We start from the raw sequence: 16,121 nt of genomic DNA, 5'->3' as shown, positions 1-16,121 counted from the left end.
TGTGTATGGTATCCCTGTGTGCGGTGCCCCCCCTGTGTGTGGTGCCCTGTTGCGCTGCACATGTTGCACACCCCCTTTGCGCACCACTGCGTATGGTTCAGATGGAGGTTGTTGCTAAATAGCTAATGGCCAAAGAACATTCAACAAGCAATGCATATAACTCTGCATACAAAGTCCCCATATGAGATATGGAGCGTTGCACCCTCAAGAAAAGCTAATAGTGTGTTCGTGCATGTCTATGGCCTCGCCTTTATCTTAATTATCACACGCGTCTGTCGACTGCTGGCAGTGTCAAGGTGATTAACATCTGCTTTATTTTAAGGCTGTTAGGTGGCTCGGCCCATTTTTTAGCTCATTTTGTTCTTCGCAAGACGTGGCTGGACTCCTGGTCAGGGACCGTTATTTTTAGACTTCACCTAATGACCTTATCAGCGGGGCGAAATGTATGTGATGTAAGCAGCACCAGTTCTCCGGAGAGACATGGTTCCCTTCATCAGATAAGCCCTCTCTCTCTCTGCTGCTCGTATTTCAGCCGTTTTTACATTTCTTATTCTGTTTCCAGGGGCCTGATTGAAATTAAGTGCGTGGCGTGAAATTTAAACCTCCACTTCCAGTGCCGTGGCTTATGACGCCGGAGCTTCATCATGTGCTCAGCTCGTTTTTAGTGCTCTTCGTCTCCTCTCCACTCTCCAACCTCCCTCATCTCTCTTCTTCTCTCTCTCTCTCTCTCTCTCTCTCCTCTCTTTTCAACCTCCGGGGTTAAGACTGAGCATAATGCAAAGCAATAATGATGTGCAAGCAGACTACTCCATTTTGTAGACTTTTAAATGGCTATGCAGTATTCAAATTCTATCTCTGTTAAGAGCAGCACAGAGATGGAGATTCTAGAATTTTCTGGATGGGTGATGGACCAGTTTGAGAATAATAAAAGCGCTAAAAATATTGTTAGTTTTGTGCCATCAATTTTAAGTTTCCTCAGTTCAGTATCGTTCTTGTAAACCGGGCATTAGTGAACCAGTTTATCCTCAATACAGCATGTACTATTTGCAAAACTGTCCTCATTTTTGTCTCAGTGAGCATTCTGTGGTGTTTCCCTCGTTCTATTTTATTGATGGTCTTTGATCACTTTTGAATGGCTGTCTTGCTGTGTGTTCCTGAATGTGGGAGCTGAGATTCTGTGTGCCAGGCTATAAGCTCACTCTCTCCCTCAGAATTTTTCATGAGCAAAAAACTGCCTCATCATGACTTGGATGACTCCGACCCGACCCCGGGACAAGAATAGGACGGCACAAGTGAGGCCAATTTTTCCTCTTCCTTGAACAAACCAATAGCTTTCTCCTCTCACATTACACCCTGCCTAGTGTGTGTGTGTCTCCGTGTGTGTGTGTCTCTGTGTGTGTGTGTGTGTGTGTGTGTGTGTGTGTGTGTGTGTGTGTGTGTGTGTGTGTGTGTGTGTGTGTGTGTGTGTGAGTGTGTGTGCCATCTGAGTCCTGAATTATCCACACTTACAATTATCATGTCATCTTTAAAGAGTAGGTACACTCGATATCTCCAGGACTACTGCCGGAGTTCGGCTACATAATTCATGACCTTAAAAGCATGCCCTGCATGAAACAGGCTACACAAACTCCTGCCAAGTCATGGGGGGGGTATGACTCCCCTGGCATATCTACATGTCTGTCAGGCCGTGTCTCAGTCCCCAGGCTATTAGAAGAAAAAGAGCAGTCAGTGAAAGGTAGTCTTTACCTCCACTATGTAAATGTGAAAGTGTGTAGGCACGTTTCAAACCGAGGACAAGACTCATCCACGGCTAATCTTTCCCAGTCCCAATCTAAAGCTACTTCTGAGTGCATTGTGTGTGAGATTATTTCTGAATTGCAAATAGAAGAACGCTCGGAAAAATAGCCCTCCGTCAGAGTAGTGGATTATAGTGTTAAGGAGTCCGTATTATGTAACGCTTGGACCACAATTCAATTCAGCTCTACCGCAATCAAGTCCCATCCAAACTCAATAGCCTTTATGGCCTGATTGCTTGCTTGATTTAACTGCAGCCCGCAATTTATGTTGAATAGGGGGTTACTGCTGAAAACACCTTTTTGTGGAGCCATTTCAGTTAGCTTCATACAATTAATTGGCTGTAGTTTATCTTAGTAAGTATTTATTACCTCGTTCATTCCGGCTCTTAAATTAGCATTGCTACTTCTAAGTGTCTGGCTTGTGGTGAGTGTGTTTGTGTGTGAGTGTGTGGGGGGAGGGGGAGGGGGTGGTGGGGGTGTTAGTGGATGTTTTTTTTGTCTTGGCAAAATAATTGTGAGGGAGGAGCTCTTTTGGCAGTGCTTGCACATATGTACTCTTTAATAATAACATTGTCAACAATCTGTGTGCCTTCTCCTACCACCCCGCCGCCAATAGTAGAGAAGAGTAAAATGTCTCCCTCCTCAAAAATCTCAACCGTAATCCTCAGCAGTGCCCAGGCAGCTTTCATCACATTAAAAGCTGTCTATTATACATTCTCTTTATTCTTTAGACACGCTTTTTATTAAACCTAACACTTCTCTGCTGCTGCCCCCCCCCCCCCCCCCCCCCCCCCCCCCCCCATCCTTCCAGCCTGTCCCCCTCTTTCGTGCCCAAATGTGCTGATTAGCTACCAAGTGGGCTGTTAATAAGGATAAATCAGGACTGAGGGGAGGGGAGGTGATGGCGAGGGCGCGGGTGAGACGAGGCTGGGGCTTAGCCACTCCCCTGGGCTTTTTTTTTTTTTTGGCTCTTTTCTTTTCTCTCTTCTCAGTGGAGACACCTGTCTTTTTGGCGGCTTGGCGTGAATATGACGATAATTAATCATCTTGATTCCTGGCAGGTGCCACAAAAAAGGTCCCCCCCCCCCCACCCCCCTCCCTCCACAACACACACACTTTCGAAAAAGATTTCCGCCCATGATTTATTCAAGGGCCCCCAGCTTCAAAGTTGGCATAGTCGGTGTAAACTTTTTTCTCCCCCCTTCCTCCCTCCCTCCCTCCCTCCTCCTCCTCTTCTCCCCTCTTCCCCTCGTCATCTTCAGCTCTCTTCCTTTCGTCTTTTCATTTTTTTTTAAATGGGTCCATCAGCTCGCCCACCTCCTTGGCTGAGTGACGATAAACTCTCATTTACTCTCCGAAGGCGTTGAGAGGCTGACACGAAGCACACTTAAAATGATGAATCCACCTAGATTAGGTATGCAGCCCAGGAAGGCAGCCCCTGAAGTTTCTATCTAGGAGAAGCCTTTTGTGGGTGATTCTCTTACCTCCTCCCCCAACCCCCCCTTCTCTCTCAACGAGCGCAAACTGTACGGCTCGAGCTCCCTTTCTCCTCACTCGGGGCGTACATGAATCTTAAAAAAAAAAAAAAAAAACCTTTAGGGTGTCACACTTTCATAGTTGGGCATCGCCTATTATGTGTGTTTTTGAAAACCTCAAAAGGAGTGCGGTGAGTCACCGGCACAGCACAGTTGGTTATTAACTCCTCTTAGCCGTTGGTTTGAACGCACCTTGAATCAGGGTGCCGCGTCTCCTGGCTCCCTCTGAGTGATACACACACTTTTTGATATGAAAAGGTGTGAAAGTGGAGATTTTAGCTTATTTCCCTGAACTGGCTCTGAGATGGATTCCCCCCCCCCCCCCCCCTTGCTATAGTTCTTCACAGCTTTCCTCTCAGAGTTGAATAACAGTGATCTTCATTCCTGTACTGTTGGCTGTGTCATATTTTATGTCTATAGGCCAATAGACCAACACCAAGAATGAGCTGCAACTGCAACTTGGCAACTGTAACAGAACGCTAAAACATAGCTAGCCTCATCAGGAAGCCCGGTGGCTAAAAGAGGGGGGGGGGGGGGGGGGGGGGATTTGGGGAGAAGTGTCTTATTACTTAAGTAAACTTGAATGCATCCAACAGCTCTGGACAAGGCTTGCTACTGGAGTCAAACCTTTAGATGTATTAGAACCCTCAGTTCTTTGATGAGTCTCACATTGAACCCTGTGACACTTTTTCCTCTCTGATCAAAAGGCCCTCATTTCCATCACAATGCCAATCTCAGAACATCTAAGCAACTACTCTTTAATTATAGACTAATAAAGTCACTAAGATGTTAAGAACATTGCACTGATAGAGGACAGCATGTTTAAATTCATCGCCTCGTAGTTTATGTAAGAGTCATACAATCCTGTAGTGAAGTAGCTCAGAGTTAGACAGTAGCTCTAATGTGGGCTGACTTTGCGTTCAAATCTGATTTTCTTTTATCAGTCATTTTCGAAACTGCCTGGAACTCTTTGTGTAATGTGGCATCTCAGTGTGCCATCATTGTCCGTTCTTGTGCCGCGTTAGCAGTTAGCGAAGGGCAAACAAGGGGTACAAGGAAGGATGTTTGTATAGTCATTTTATGATTGAATTAGCCACTTGATTAGTTTGTGTTTTTATATCCCAAAACTATCATTTTCACCACAGAGTCGTCAGAAACAGAGTGGGCATGCAGATCATACCCATTGGCTAGTCTCCCTGGACACGCCTCTTAAAGCCACGACAGGTGCGCAGACAGGGCTTTGATAACATGCACATGATTTGATCCATGGCTTGTTGAATGGCTGGTTGCCCTTCATTGTTTGCACTTAAACAAACAGTACCATGCCAATGTTTTAGGCACTTGTGAAAAATGCTGTAATGTGAGTATGCTTTCACAAATAACTACATGCTGGGCCCTAGTTTGAGAGCGGCAATGGCGGCACCTGTTGCATGAAAATGGACAGCAAGCGGTAAAGGTGTGAGGTCAGAGGCGCTAAGTGGGCAGTGCCAGGCTAAAGTTAAAAAGTAAAAGGGTTTGCTTAAAGCCGACCTAAAGCATCGTTCAGCAGTCCATTAAAAGTGAATGTGTCAGATGATATTACAATGAAGAAGATGGCAATATCTTTCTAGACAGTGTTGGCCACGAGGGCTTTCACAAGGAATAAGCCATAGTGCTTTTTCTGTTATTTAAAATAAATTAAATTCATTGATGCTTTGACAATTGTAGCTTGTCAAATGTTAAATGTTTCAGACATTCTGGCACTTGCTGCAGTACGACTTTGTGGAGGCGAGGTCAGCTCCATTTTCTATGGAAAGTTTTTGTATGGAAACCTGGGCTTTCTTAGTTGATTGCTTTTACTTCTTTCCCCAAAAGCTTATGTGTGGTGTGGTGTTGTGAAGGAATGATATTAAGCTTATACTGCAACAACACATTAAGTTTGTCTCAGATAACTATGGCATTAATTAGGTGGATTTCATTTAATAACATTAATTACATCTTACCCATAACATAGCTATTTTACTAGAATTAGAACTATTCTGTAGGCTATCTTGTGTAGTCAATGGATTCAGAACCCCAGCAGAAACAAACAAGAAACAAACAAGTGAATAAAAGCCTGTTTAGGTGAGCAAGGGATCAACGGGAGGGATTGGACACGTAAAGGTATTCATTTGTACAAGGTTACTGGTGACTGTACTGTATGTATAGATATACTGATGATATGGGTTATCCCAGAGATGGAGATAGAACCTGATGCATAAAACGCAGAGAACCAGGTAATGGGGAATGTTGAGGATGTTTTAAAAAAGTTATGTTTTTGTTGATGAATTTCAACATCTGGATCAACCTGAATGCAATACATATCTTTCTGATTCTGAATACAAAAGAAGAGATCTTATGTGGAACGTGCACTGGTGATGGCATTTCTTCTTCTGCCTTTGTCTAATTGGACTACAGTGCGTGAATAGAAATAACAAGAAATGTAACTATTGTGTATTTACATCAAGGATGACATACGTTTACTGTTGACAGAGTATTTAATTGAATTCAGACAAATTAGACTACCTCTTCCCAGACCCTTGAGTCTTTCAAGGGGATTAACCTCTTCAAAACAACAAAGTGACTGATTGGCACTATTGCTACAGATCCGTGTCGATAGTTCATTAATAGTCCCCGCTCCCTTGCGGGTCATGCCTGAGTGGGTATTGCGAATAGCATTGTTGCCTAATAAACAGTCGACCCAGGTTCGTCACGCCACTTTGTATATACTGTAGTTTTACTTTTAACTTTACCTTATCCCCTCATGTTGTCACAAAGCTACTGACTAAACACACCGCCTACACTAACTATGCCACGTCATGGAGGAGCGCTGACAGGTGGCCATTAGGCCCTGCAAGGTGTGCCCCAGAGGGAGGTCTAGCTACTGGAGGTGCTAAGCAGTGCCCCATTGCCCCATTGCCCCCGCACTGCACTAGCACTCACACAGCGGCGAGGCAACCAATCTTTTGGCCCTCTTCACTGACAAACACCATGTTCCTGAATGCTACGGAATAGGAATAAACCTGGCAAATGTAGATACACATTTAAAAACAAATCCGGATAACTATTGGTGTAGAATCTAATTCAGTACTAATAATGCACTAACTATAATTCCAGTGCCGTAAACGTAATTGGTGCCTAAAAATCGCTTGTCGGTACAGTTTTTAATGTTAGGTAAGTAGGTTGTTTTTAAGCATTTTGGAAAACTTCCCACAGTTTTTCTGTCTCTTGATTCTTTCTTTCTCTTTACGTAATCCTACGTTACGGTGGTTTCTACCAGTTTTGAGCTGATGGCCTTTACTTTTTCAGTTTTGAATGTGGTATGTTACTTCAAATACTTTACTTCAAATGCATCACTGGAATACTTCATTGTTTTCAAAAGAATGTTTTAAAAAACTCTTATATGGATAAAAAATAACTGTCCATAGTGACAAATGTTTTCTCAACAACAACTAAAGTGTCAAACTTTTGCACAGAATTGTGTATAAATTCATGGTAGCAGATGGCCTTTGCACTCTGAACTTACAGCATTTTCACGGCGGCTTTCTTTCGACCGTTGATAAAATGGAACATTACGAGCTGCTGCATGTGCGTTAGGCGGCCAAGCGGCTCTGAGAGACGGAACTGTGTTCGGAATGATGGTCTGTCCATACGGGGCGGCCAATGAGGAGGGCAGCACTGGAAGGTCAAGGGAAAGGAGGCTGCTGGGGGAGCGTGCTGTGTCAAACAGCCAGAGGCTGAAGATGAATACCTTTCTCTGGCTCATGAATACCGGAGTCTGGAGTCTGCACATCTCACCCTTGCACGAAAAGCTTCTTGGTTAGGGCTGAGAATCCTTCAGATTGATTGATATGCCGAAGCGTTTGCAGCTTAGGTTTCCACTTCTCAAGAGGAATAAAAGGGTGGGGTGGTGGGGGGTGGGGGTGCTCGGTAAGAAATGAAAATGCATGTTCCTACAAGCCTCGACTTGAGAAATGTGCCCAGGAGTTTCCCGAGAAGAGAACGAGCGGCAAAGAAGAAGTGAAAACGAAAAGACGAGGCGAACTTTCGTTTTTTTTATTTTATTTGTTTTATGCTGCTTATTCTGCAGGCTCTTGTGCCTCGCAGCTCCTCTTTGCTTTTTCAAAGGGGGTTGGGGTGTATCTGACGGCAGAGCAGCAAGCTGAGCCGAGAGCGGGAGCCGGAACGTCAGGAGACCCCGTGCCGATGAGCATCCTCAGATTTGCCCTCTCCTCCTGTTGTTCATCGGTGCTTTCATGTTTAGAGCACACTTGGCAAAGTAAGCTCCACCAAGGACATAATTGTCTCAGTGAAAGCAAGGCTAGCGGGTACTGTGGCTGTGAGATGCCTGCACAGGAACGGGGCAAATTGTGGGCAGCATAACCACTGGGGGTCCAATTGTTTTTCGTGGCCGTTCCATGCGAAAAAACTCTCCACGACTTGACATGACTATGGAGGATTGCAAATTACACCTGATTAAATCTCGTGAACCTGACAGAGCAAGTTAAATGATTTTTCGCGGGTTGCGTCTTCTGATTAAACATCCATCACTACACATATGCAAGCTGCCATGACATGGCAACCATGTGCTTTCTACATCCCCTTGTTTCAGAACCAGTCACCTGCTCTCAGTTTCTGATAGCCAAAAACCCCAGAGACGGCGCACACTTTTGCCCCACATCTCAACAGGTGCGGTGAATCATCCAACAAAAATCCATCAATCCTATCCCCATTCTTTATCTTTTGGGTCCCTCTCCCTATCTGTCTTGTCCATCTATCTATCTATCTATCATCTCTCCTTCTCTACAGCTTCTGCTGCTCCTCTCCATGTCATCTGTCTGTCTCTCTCTCCATGTCTCTGTATGTGTATCGTCTCTCCATCTCTCCCCACTGTGTCTGTTTAATTAGTCACCAGTGTCTGAGGCTGTGCCGCTGCGACAGCAGCTTCGCTCCCCCGGCGCCGCACAGTTGCCAAAGATGTACACACACAAACACACACACACACACAAAAACACACACACATACACACACTTATACTTACTCATACACACACATACACATACACACACAGATACACACACTTATACATACTCATACACACACACACAGACACACACAGATACACACACTTATACTTACTCATACAGGCACACACACACAGATACACACACTTATACATACTCATACACACACACACAGACACACACAGATACACACACTTATACTTACTCATACAGGCACACACACACAGATACACACACTTATACATACTCATACACACACACACATACACACACACACAGATACACACACTTATAGTTACTTATACACACATACACACACACACAGATACACACACTTATACTTACTTATATACACACATACACACGCGCACACACACCAACACACACACACACATACACATACTTATACATACTCATGTACACACATACACTTATACGGTCTCCTTCATTCCCACAGTCATTAATACATTAGCACATTTAAACCTGTGGCATACAGGCATCAATAAGTACTACAAACACGCACACAAATGCACGTAAATGCATAACAACTAGTGCTGTCAATCAATTAAAAAAGATTATCGTATTAATTGCGCAATTTGCTATGACTAATCGTGATTAATCTCTTTTTTTCTTCTTAGTTCTTTTTTCTTCAGTCTTCTGGACTGAAACTTGAATTAATGGTTATTTAAATGTGAAGTCACATAATTAATGTAGAATCAACACAAAGGGAGTATGTTTAAATACAATTGTTTAATAGCATCTTCATAACTTTGAACACAGATTCCTCTCCTGTAGCACCTAAAGTGTGAAGGGACTTTCAGCCGAGAGGTCTGTAGAGTTAGAACATGGTATGCAGCCCGTTGGGTTAGTTGTAAGTTGAAGTGCTCAATAAACGTGCAAGTTTGTGAATTCAGCTAAGCTCTGTGTCAGGTGTACGTTGGACGCCCCCCGATATTTTAACTGTTACATATACACTAACAGACAGTGATACAGGAGGTAGAGAAGTCATTAAGTAATGAGAAGGTTGCTGTCCCTGTCGAAGCGTCCTTGAGCAAGACACTGAACCCCTAATTGCTTGTGATGTGCAGTGTGCCATCAGTGTAAATGTAAAATGTGTATACATCCTTGTAAGTCGCTTTGGATAAAAGTGTAAATGTAAATGGAACATCATAACAAAGCTCAGGCAGCTGTGTAGAATGCGTTATTTATTTTATGTGTTATCTTCAGTGGATGAGGGAGTTGTTTACTGCCTCTCAGCATTGCAGTGTTTGTGGTTTTTAAAGTTTTGGTAGTGCAGAACTTTTTATTGAACCCCCCCAACCCCTCCCCGCCCCTCCCCTCCTCTCCTCTCTGCTCTCAGCGTCTCCTTCAAAAGAGGGCTGGGTGTTTCAGATCATGGTCTCGGCAACTACCCTGATGAACTGATTTGTTTGTGTGTTTTTCTTCTTCTTCTTTTTCTCTTTGCATTTTTTCCCCTTCCCCCATGGATGCTCTTGAGGTATTGAGGCTTATGCAGGCCTTGTGTACAGGGTTTCGTGTGTTTGAACACTGAATAGCTTTCGAGAAGAAAGTGAGAGGACAGGCTGTTGTGTGGCAACAGCTACAACTCTAATCTGCCCTATAATACTCCTACGCACAAACACACACACACACACGTGCGCATACATATTCTGACGCACACATCCACACTTATAGACACATACGTACGTACACACACTCACTCATACATGCGGACTTGCGCACCAACACATAACCCTTGCGCACTCATTTGCTCATGTTCACAAACACAAACATGAACACACACTTGAACGCACACAGACGTACACAACCACCCACACTAACACTCAAGCGCACATCACACGCAAGCACACACTCACATGCGAGCCCACGGTCACAATGCACACCCCAAGCCGAAGTGAAAATGAAATGCCGTCTGTTCTCGCAAAAGTACGGGCCGCATCGCGCATAAAGCTCCGGTGGGGGGGATGGGTGGGCGGGGGGTGGTGGGTTGAGGCGCTACACTGTGAGCCGCTGTGGCGTGAAGGTGTTTGAATGGCTGCGCTCCTCGAGCCAGCCAGCCAGCCGCCCGTCTTTGGTGTACTGCCTCGCGTTGCCTCGCCCATTGTCTCAGCGCTGTCGGGAGCCAGGGCCCCACGCCGGGAAGACTAAACAAGGACGCCAAAAGATCAAATGAAAAATATATTAGTTTGTATCAAAGGCTTAACGTAGGGGGATTTTGGCTGCAAGGGATTCACCACTGAACGAATGAACAACCAACCACCCACTCCAACACACATGCACACATACGCACACACACACACACACACAGGCATTCCTGTTCCAGGGATACCTGTGATACTGACTCGACGCCAAATTGGCCAAATCCCACAATCCCAGCGCTCTGTATGTGTGTTTTTGTACATGTTTCCGTGTATGCACGTGCTGTAGGCTGGCAGACTTCTGTTGCTTGTGTTTTTTGTTTTATATTTTTGCGTGGCTGAAGTATGTGCTTTTGAATGTTTTATCGCCAAATAACAGAGTTAGTCTTCAGGCTGATTTAAAAACATTTTTAAAACATTTTTTCAACCAAAAGGAAAGTAGCAAAAAACAAGGGGGGAAAAGACAACCAATTTGTGTGTGTGTGTGTGTGTGTGTGTGTGTGTGTGTGTGTGTGTGTGTGTGTGTGTGTGTGTATGGGCACCTGTGCCGCAGCACAGTGTGGCTGCGATAATGGCTTCATTTTCTGGGGCCTTACCTGTTCCTTGCACCCTCCCTTCTCTCCCTCACCCTTCAGTGGCACACACACACACACACACACACACACACACACACACACACACATTACTCGCTCGTGCAGGAGAGAAAACTAGCCCAAACCCTGAGAGCGTCAGCAGGGGGGGTGCTGTGTGTGCCTGAGACGTGTCAAGCAGTCGCTCCCAGCAGTGGCCTGATCTCGTCAGCTCCCCACGGCGGGCCCCAGAATCCTCTGCCAGCCTCCAGTCTGAGTCACCTGCCGCAGGCACACCCCGCACACACTCGCCCCATGCACTCACACACACACATGCCATTCCCCTTGCCAACAGCACCCCCCAGAGGCGAAAGTTGGGAAGGCCCCGCTGAAACCACTTCAAGTTCCTTATCTCTGAAGTAAACCAATGGCCTTATTAATTAGCCAGTGTTTTTTTTTTCTCCTATCAAACATGGGGTCCACAGGCGACTTGATGTTTCATTGATTGATTTACTGGGGCTGACTTGTGGGGGTGTTGCTTGCGATGACCTTTTTTTGTATAAACACGGCTGCTCCCTGGAAGGAGCCTTGTGATCAGTATGTTTTATTGTTCGATGTGCAGAGAGGTGGTCACACATTAGCACTGTATCTCAGAGAACAGAGGCAACTGTGTCTCTAGGAAAAGACAATAGAGATGCTCTGGAACTCCTCCAAGCTTCTTAGCAAGGCAGAAGTTGAGAGTCATTTTGTCTGTAGTGCAGGACAGCTCATGGAGTCGACATGATGTTTTAGAAGTGGCCATTACTCTCTCTCGTGAACATTCTTATTGCCGTTTTGATCCCTTTAAAGGATGTCATGTTTCTGTCATGGCTCGTTAAAAGGGGTTTTCACCCTCAATGCCTGAATCCAGTTTTAACTGGATGAGTTCCTTGCTCTATTATTACACTGCAAAAATGCTTTTCTAACCTAGTGTTATTACTCTTATATTGAGATGAAAAAATCTAGTTGGTCTTGTTTCTAGCTAAATTGTACTTACCTAGTGCTCTTTGGTAAGGTTATTTTTGCCTATTTCAAGCAAATATTACTTATTTTAAGAAATCTTAACAAGCGAATTTGGCTGCCAGTGCGTTAAGCAAATTTGGCTTAAAACAAGCAAATTTGGCTGCCAGTGCGTTAAGCAAATTTGGCTTGTTAAGATTTCTTAAAATAAGTAATATTTGCTTGAAATAGGCAAAAATAACCTTACCAAAGAGCACTAGGTAAGTACAATTTAGCTAGAAACAAGACCAACTAGATTTTTTTCATCTCAATATAAGAGTAATAACACTAGGTTAGAAAAGCATTTTTGCAGTGTATGAACTTGCTAAATCTTGTAATGTGTAACTTGTAAGTAAAGTTTGAGTAAATATATCTTCTGCATTTACGTTCCTCATAATATTAATACCTCTTTTTCTCATTTTGCTCTCTCTCTTTCTCAGGTGTACCTTCCCTGCAGAACGGCTATTGTTTTGGGCAAGGTGGATATTGATTAGTTTTAATGATTACTGAAGCACAATCATCGCTTTGGATGGAGGGATGAAATGGGTGCCAACACTTCGAAACCCAGGAGGGTGAATCACAAATGACAAGAGCTCTCTTATACCCTTACTCTCTATTCCAAACACACAAGGCTACATTTCCATGGTCTAATGTTATACAGCCCAGGGCGGCACACAACCAAATACACACATTTTAAATTCAAGTGTTTGTCTTGTTGAAGAGGGGGGCATGACAGAGTAGCTGGTGCCTTGTGGGCAAGATCGAGGTTGGTGCCAACTTGCTCTTCGATAATGCCCTGACACAACTCAGCTGAATTGAACCCATGAAGAAATTACTAATGTTCCCTTGATTTAGTGATGAGAAGGCTGAACACATTTTGTGGGTTATGATTTGTGTCACACTCTCTTATTGCTTATTTATTGCCAACAGTTTACACAGCAATGTGTTTGCCCAATCTCCCTGTATGTCAGTTAAAGTCACATGAAGATGGCATTGTTTGTTTGTTTTAAACTAAAGGATTTTAATGAAGTTCATAGCAGGTTTTTCTCTTCAGCCTTACGTCAAGTGGAATGTGCTTGATCTATCTAGACAGCTCAGTGTATAACCCCATTACTAAAGTCTAGCAGAGGGAACCCAGATCCTTAAAGAACCAGAACCGAACCCAGACACTTTTGATTTAGCTAACTGAGAGTCCAGATGGGTGCGTTCTCCCTCTCCCAATGTTTCTTTATGCACACCAGATTAGCAATGAAGAGATCATCGAGATGGCATACTCTTAGGGTATCAGAATATAAAACTCTGACAACGGGACGACTTGGTAGGTAGTAGCGTAATAGTGCTGTAGTAACTAAGCAGAGCCCAGAGGTTTTCTTAAACAATTGGAAAAGGGGGAAAACAGGTTTCAGGTACAGTGCCCCCACATATTGCAACCATGTTAGCTAACCTGAGCAAATAATTGCTTTTACTTGCTAGGTGTTCCCATGCTCTGTCATGCAGGTATTTATGGATCAGAGGGTGATGGTACATGCATGCAGCCACGGATGGCTGGCCCTCTCCTTCTCGGGGGGGGGATGGGGGGATGGTCTGTTATTTCCCATGGGCCCTATTTTGTTTTTGTTTTCTGCTATCCATTCTTTTTTCCTGGATGGCGACCCTCTTCCCTGCCCGTAAAACGAGAGCTACTGCTGAGTCTGCGCTCTGGTGGAGGAGGTCATTTCTTATGGGTTGCTATAAAGGCCAGCCCCCTCTGTATCACCAAAAAGTCGTGAGGCACAGTCATGCCATTTCTGTAGCGACAAACGCGCACAGCACATACCAGAGCGTCAACAAAGTGGCCTGCCCCCTCTTTCTACTGAGAGGAGACAGGCCACATCCAATAGTGTGTGTTGTGAACCAGACCCCAGACTGAGTAGGACACAGACCAAGACTTTGAGAAGACACAGACCAAAAATGACACTTCCATGGGTTTAGATCCTCACGAGACCAAGGCCTCACCATTGAGGTCTTCACATCATTTAGACTGAATCTGTTTGTGTCGTGGACAGCATACCTTCATTACACCATGGAAATGTAGTCAAGAACATTGTGCTTGCCTATGTTATCAATCACCGTCCTGTAAAAAAATAATTACATTGTACTAAGTAAGAACAGACCTCACCTGACAGAATCTCCATCCATGTAATTCCCAGTTTATTTTTGCACATCTTCCTCCCTCAGCTGGATGTATCACTGTGTTTGCTACTGATGACATTATGTACCACTACGTCTATGGTTCACTGTGTGTATTTTGATGTACAGCCTTTCAATGCAGCTTTTACTAAGGTCAGTATTTCATCCAGTGCCAGGGAAACAGTATGTGTGTAATTTTTCTTTTCATCTGAAGACCTTTAAAAATGCTTTTCAATGGGATTTAAGCAACTTCACGTTTTTATGTGCAATTCATTGTAAACAATGCCCTTTGAAAATGTGTGTGAATTGTTATTGTTGTTTTTATTCATAGAATGTCAAATTATGAAGAAGATTGATTCAATCTGCCTTAATATTAGACTAAATAGGCTTGACATGATCACGTTAGCAGTGCTGGAATCCTCTGAGAAAAATTCATTGGCAAACCACCTGGGATAAAAAAGTAAGGAAGCTGAAAATTTAAACAATATCATTTAATTGATTGATACCTCAACTGGCAGATTAAACTAATTACCTTTTTCTTTTTTATATGTCCATTTTCAGGCAGCCTGTGATGACTAATTTGTTGATGTAAAATGTACTGCTGTGTTTAAAATACGTTAGTTAGTCTCTGTTGCACAACAAAATCCATACGTGGCTTTGAAACAGTATGTTTAAATGAGCAGACACCTTGCAAGAGGCAGTGGCGAGGTGTATTACTTAAGTCAAGACGAGACAACTTCACGATCAATCATGTATACGTCTGTAGCGCGGCGCCTAATTGAGATGTGAACACAAAGCTAAAAGGATCTGATAGCTCGACCGGTTTCGTGCCAGCATCTGTAACACCGAAACCCTTCTGCCCTTCATCACGCTCCCCATCACAATATGCATTAATCTGTCTCTGCGTACGTAATCCCAGCCTCCCTCTCGCCCTCCATCTCTCCTGCCCTCCCCAGCAGCTGATCCGGAGAGCCTCGCAGGAGAAGCTGGATTAACTGCGTAAATAAGTACATTAAAATCATTATCCAGAAACCCAGAGCGCGACTTTCCCCAGGTGTCTGATACCCCCCACCCCACCCCCCTCTACCTCCCACTCTCTCTCTCTCTCTCTCTCTCTGGTGCGTTGAGGAGGTGAGCTCCCCCTCTCCCTCTGTAGTGGTTTGGGGGGTATCGGAGGCCCTGATAGGCTTTTCGCTATTGTATCACTGTTAAGCTTGTTAGCCATCTAGATCCTCATTTTCGTGATGCGGAGGGTTGATTAAGAGGCAGAGGAGAGTGAGCAGCTTTTCAGATCGAGCTGCTGTACCTTGGACACGTCCAATCTGTGGTTTATTTTTGTGTTTGTCTTTGTGTGTTGCGCTGGGGGAGGGAGGGTGGTGGGGGGTTGAAGTAACATGGTGTAGTTCTGTGGTTTTTATCCCAGTAATGAGTATCTGTTTGTAACTTTGCATCGCAACCACAACATCCCAGAGGTCAAGCCTCAGAGTCTCACCAAAATAACTGTGTTTTTATTCTTGTCAGGTGATGTTTCTGGCTGAAGAGCCACAAGCTGTATGTAAACACAAACATCCATTTTTAATGAATAAATCAGTAATACATTTAACTTAATGAAATAGTTTTGACTACTTCTTTTACCCTCCCTGTAATGCACTCATATATTGCACCTCTCTTGTCTTGTGTGAGGCCAGTGGTAGGGCCATCTGCAAGTGAAACCATTCATTCTCACGAATGTAAAAGCTCACATTCAACAGAGAACTTGGGTCATAGAAACCTGTAACTCATTGTATTGTGCATCAATTAGCAGACTTTAAAT

At 44.1% G+C, this 16,121-nt stretch overlaps 1 protein-coding gene across 1 annotated transcript in view; it reads left to right on the top strand.

The window, feature by feature from the left end:
• Positions 1–15,921, top strand: part of LOC308370682 (1,4-alpha-glucan-branching enzyme-like) — a gene marked incomplete at its 5' end in the record, with an annotated part of 106,770 nt that extends 90,849 nt beyond the window's left edge. Inside the window, one exon of the mRNA XM_080845383.1 lies at positions 12,580–15,921. Coding sequence (XP_080701509.1) covers positions 12,580–12,633 — 54 coding nt within the window. The 3' untranslated portion in view covers positions 12,634–15,921. The remainder of the gene's footprint in view (positions 1–12,579) is intronic.
• Positions 15,922–16,121: the final 200 nt, after the last annotated feature.

The sequence above is a fragment of the Sprattus sprattus genome (assembly GCF_963457725.1).
Source record: "Sprattus sprattus genome assembly, chromosome: 9".
Taxonomy (NCBI): domain Eukaryota; kingdom Metazoa; phylum Chordata; class Actinopteri; order Clupeiformes; family Clupeidae; genus Sprattus; species Sprattus sprattus.
The sequence above is the reverse complement of the archived record's forward strand: the minus strand, read 5'-3'. Positions and strand labels throughout refer to the sequence as shown.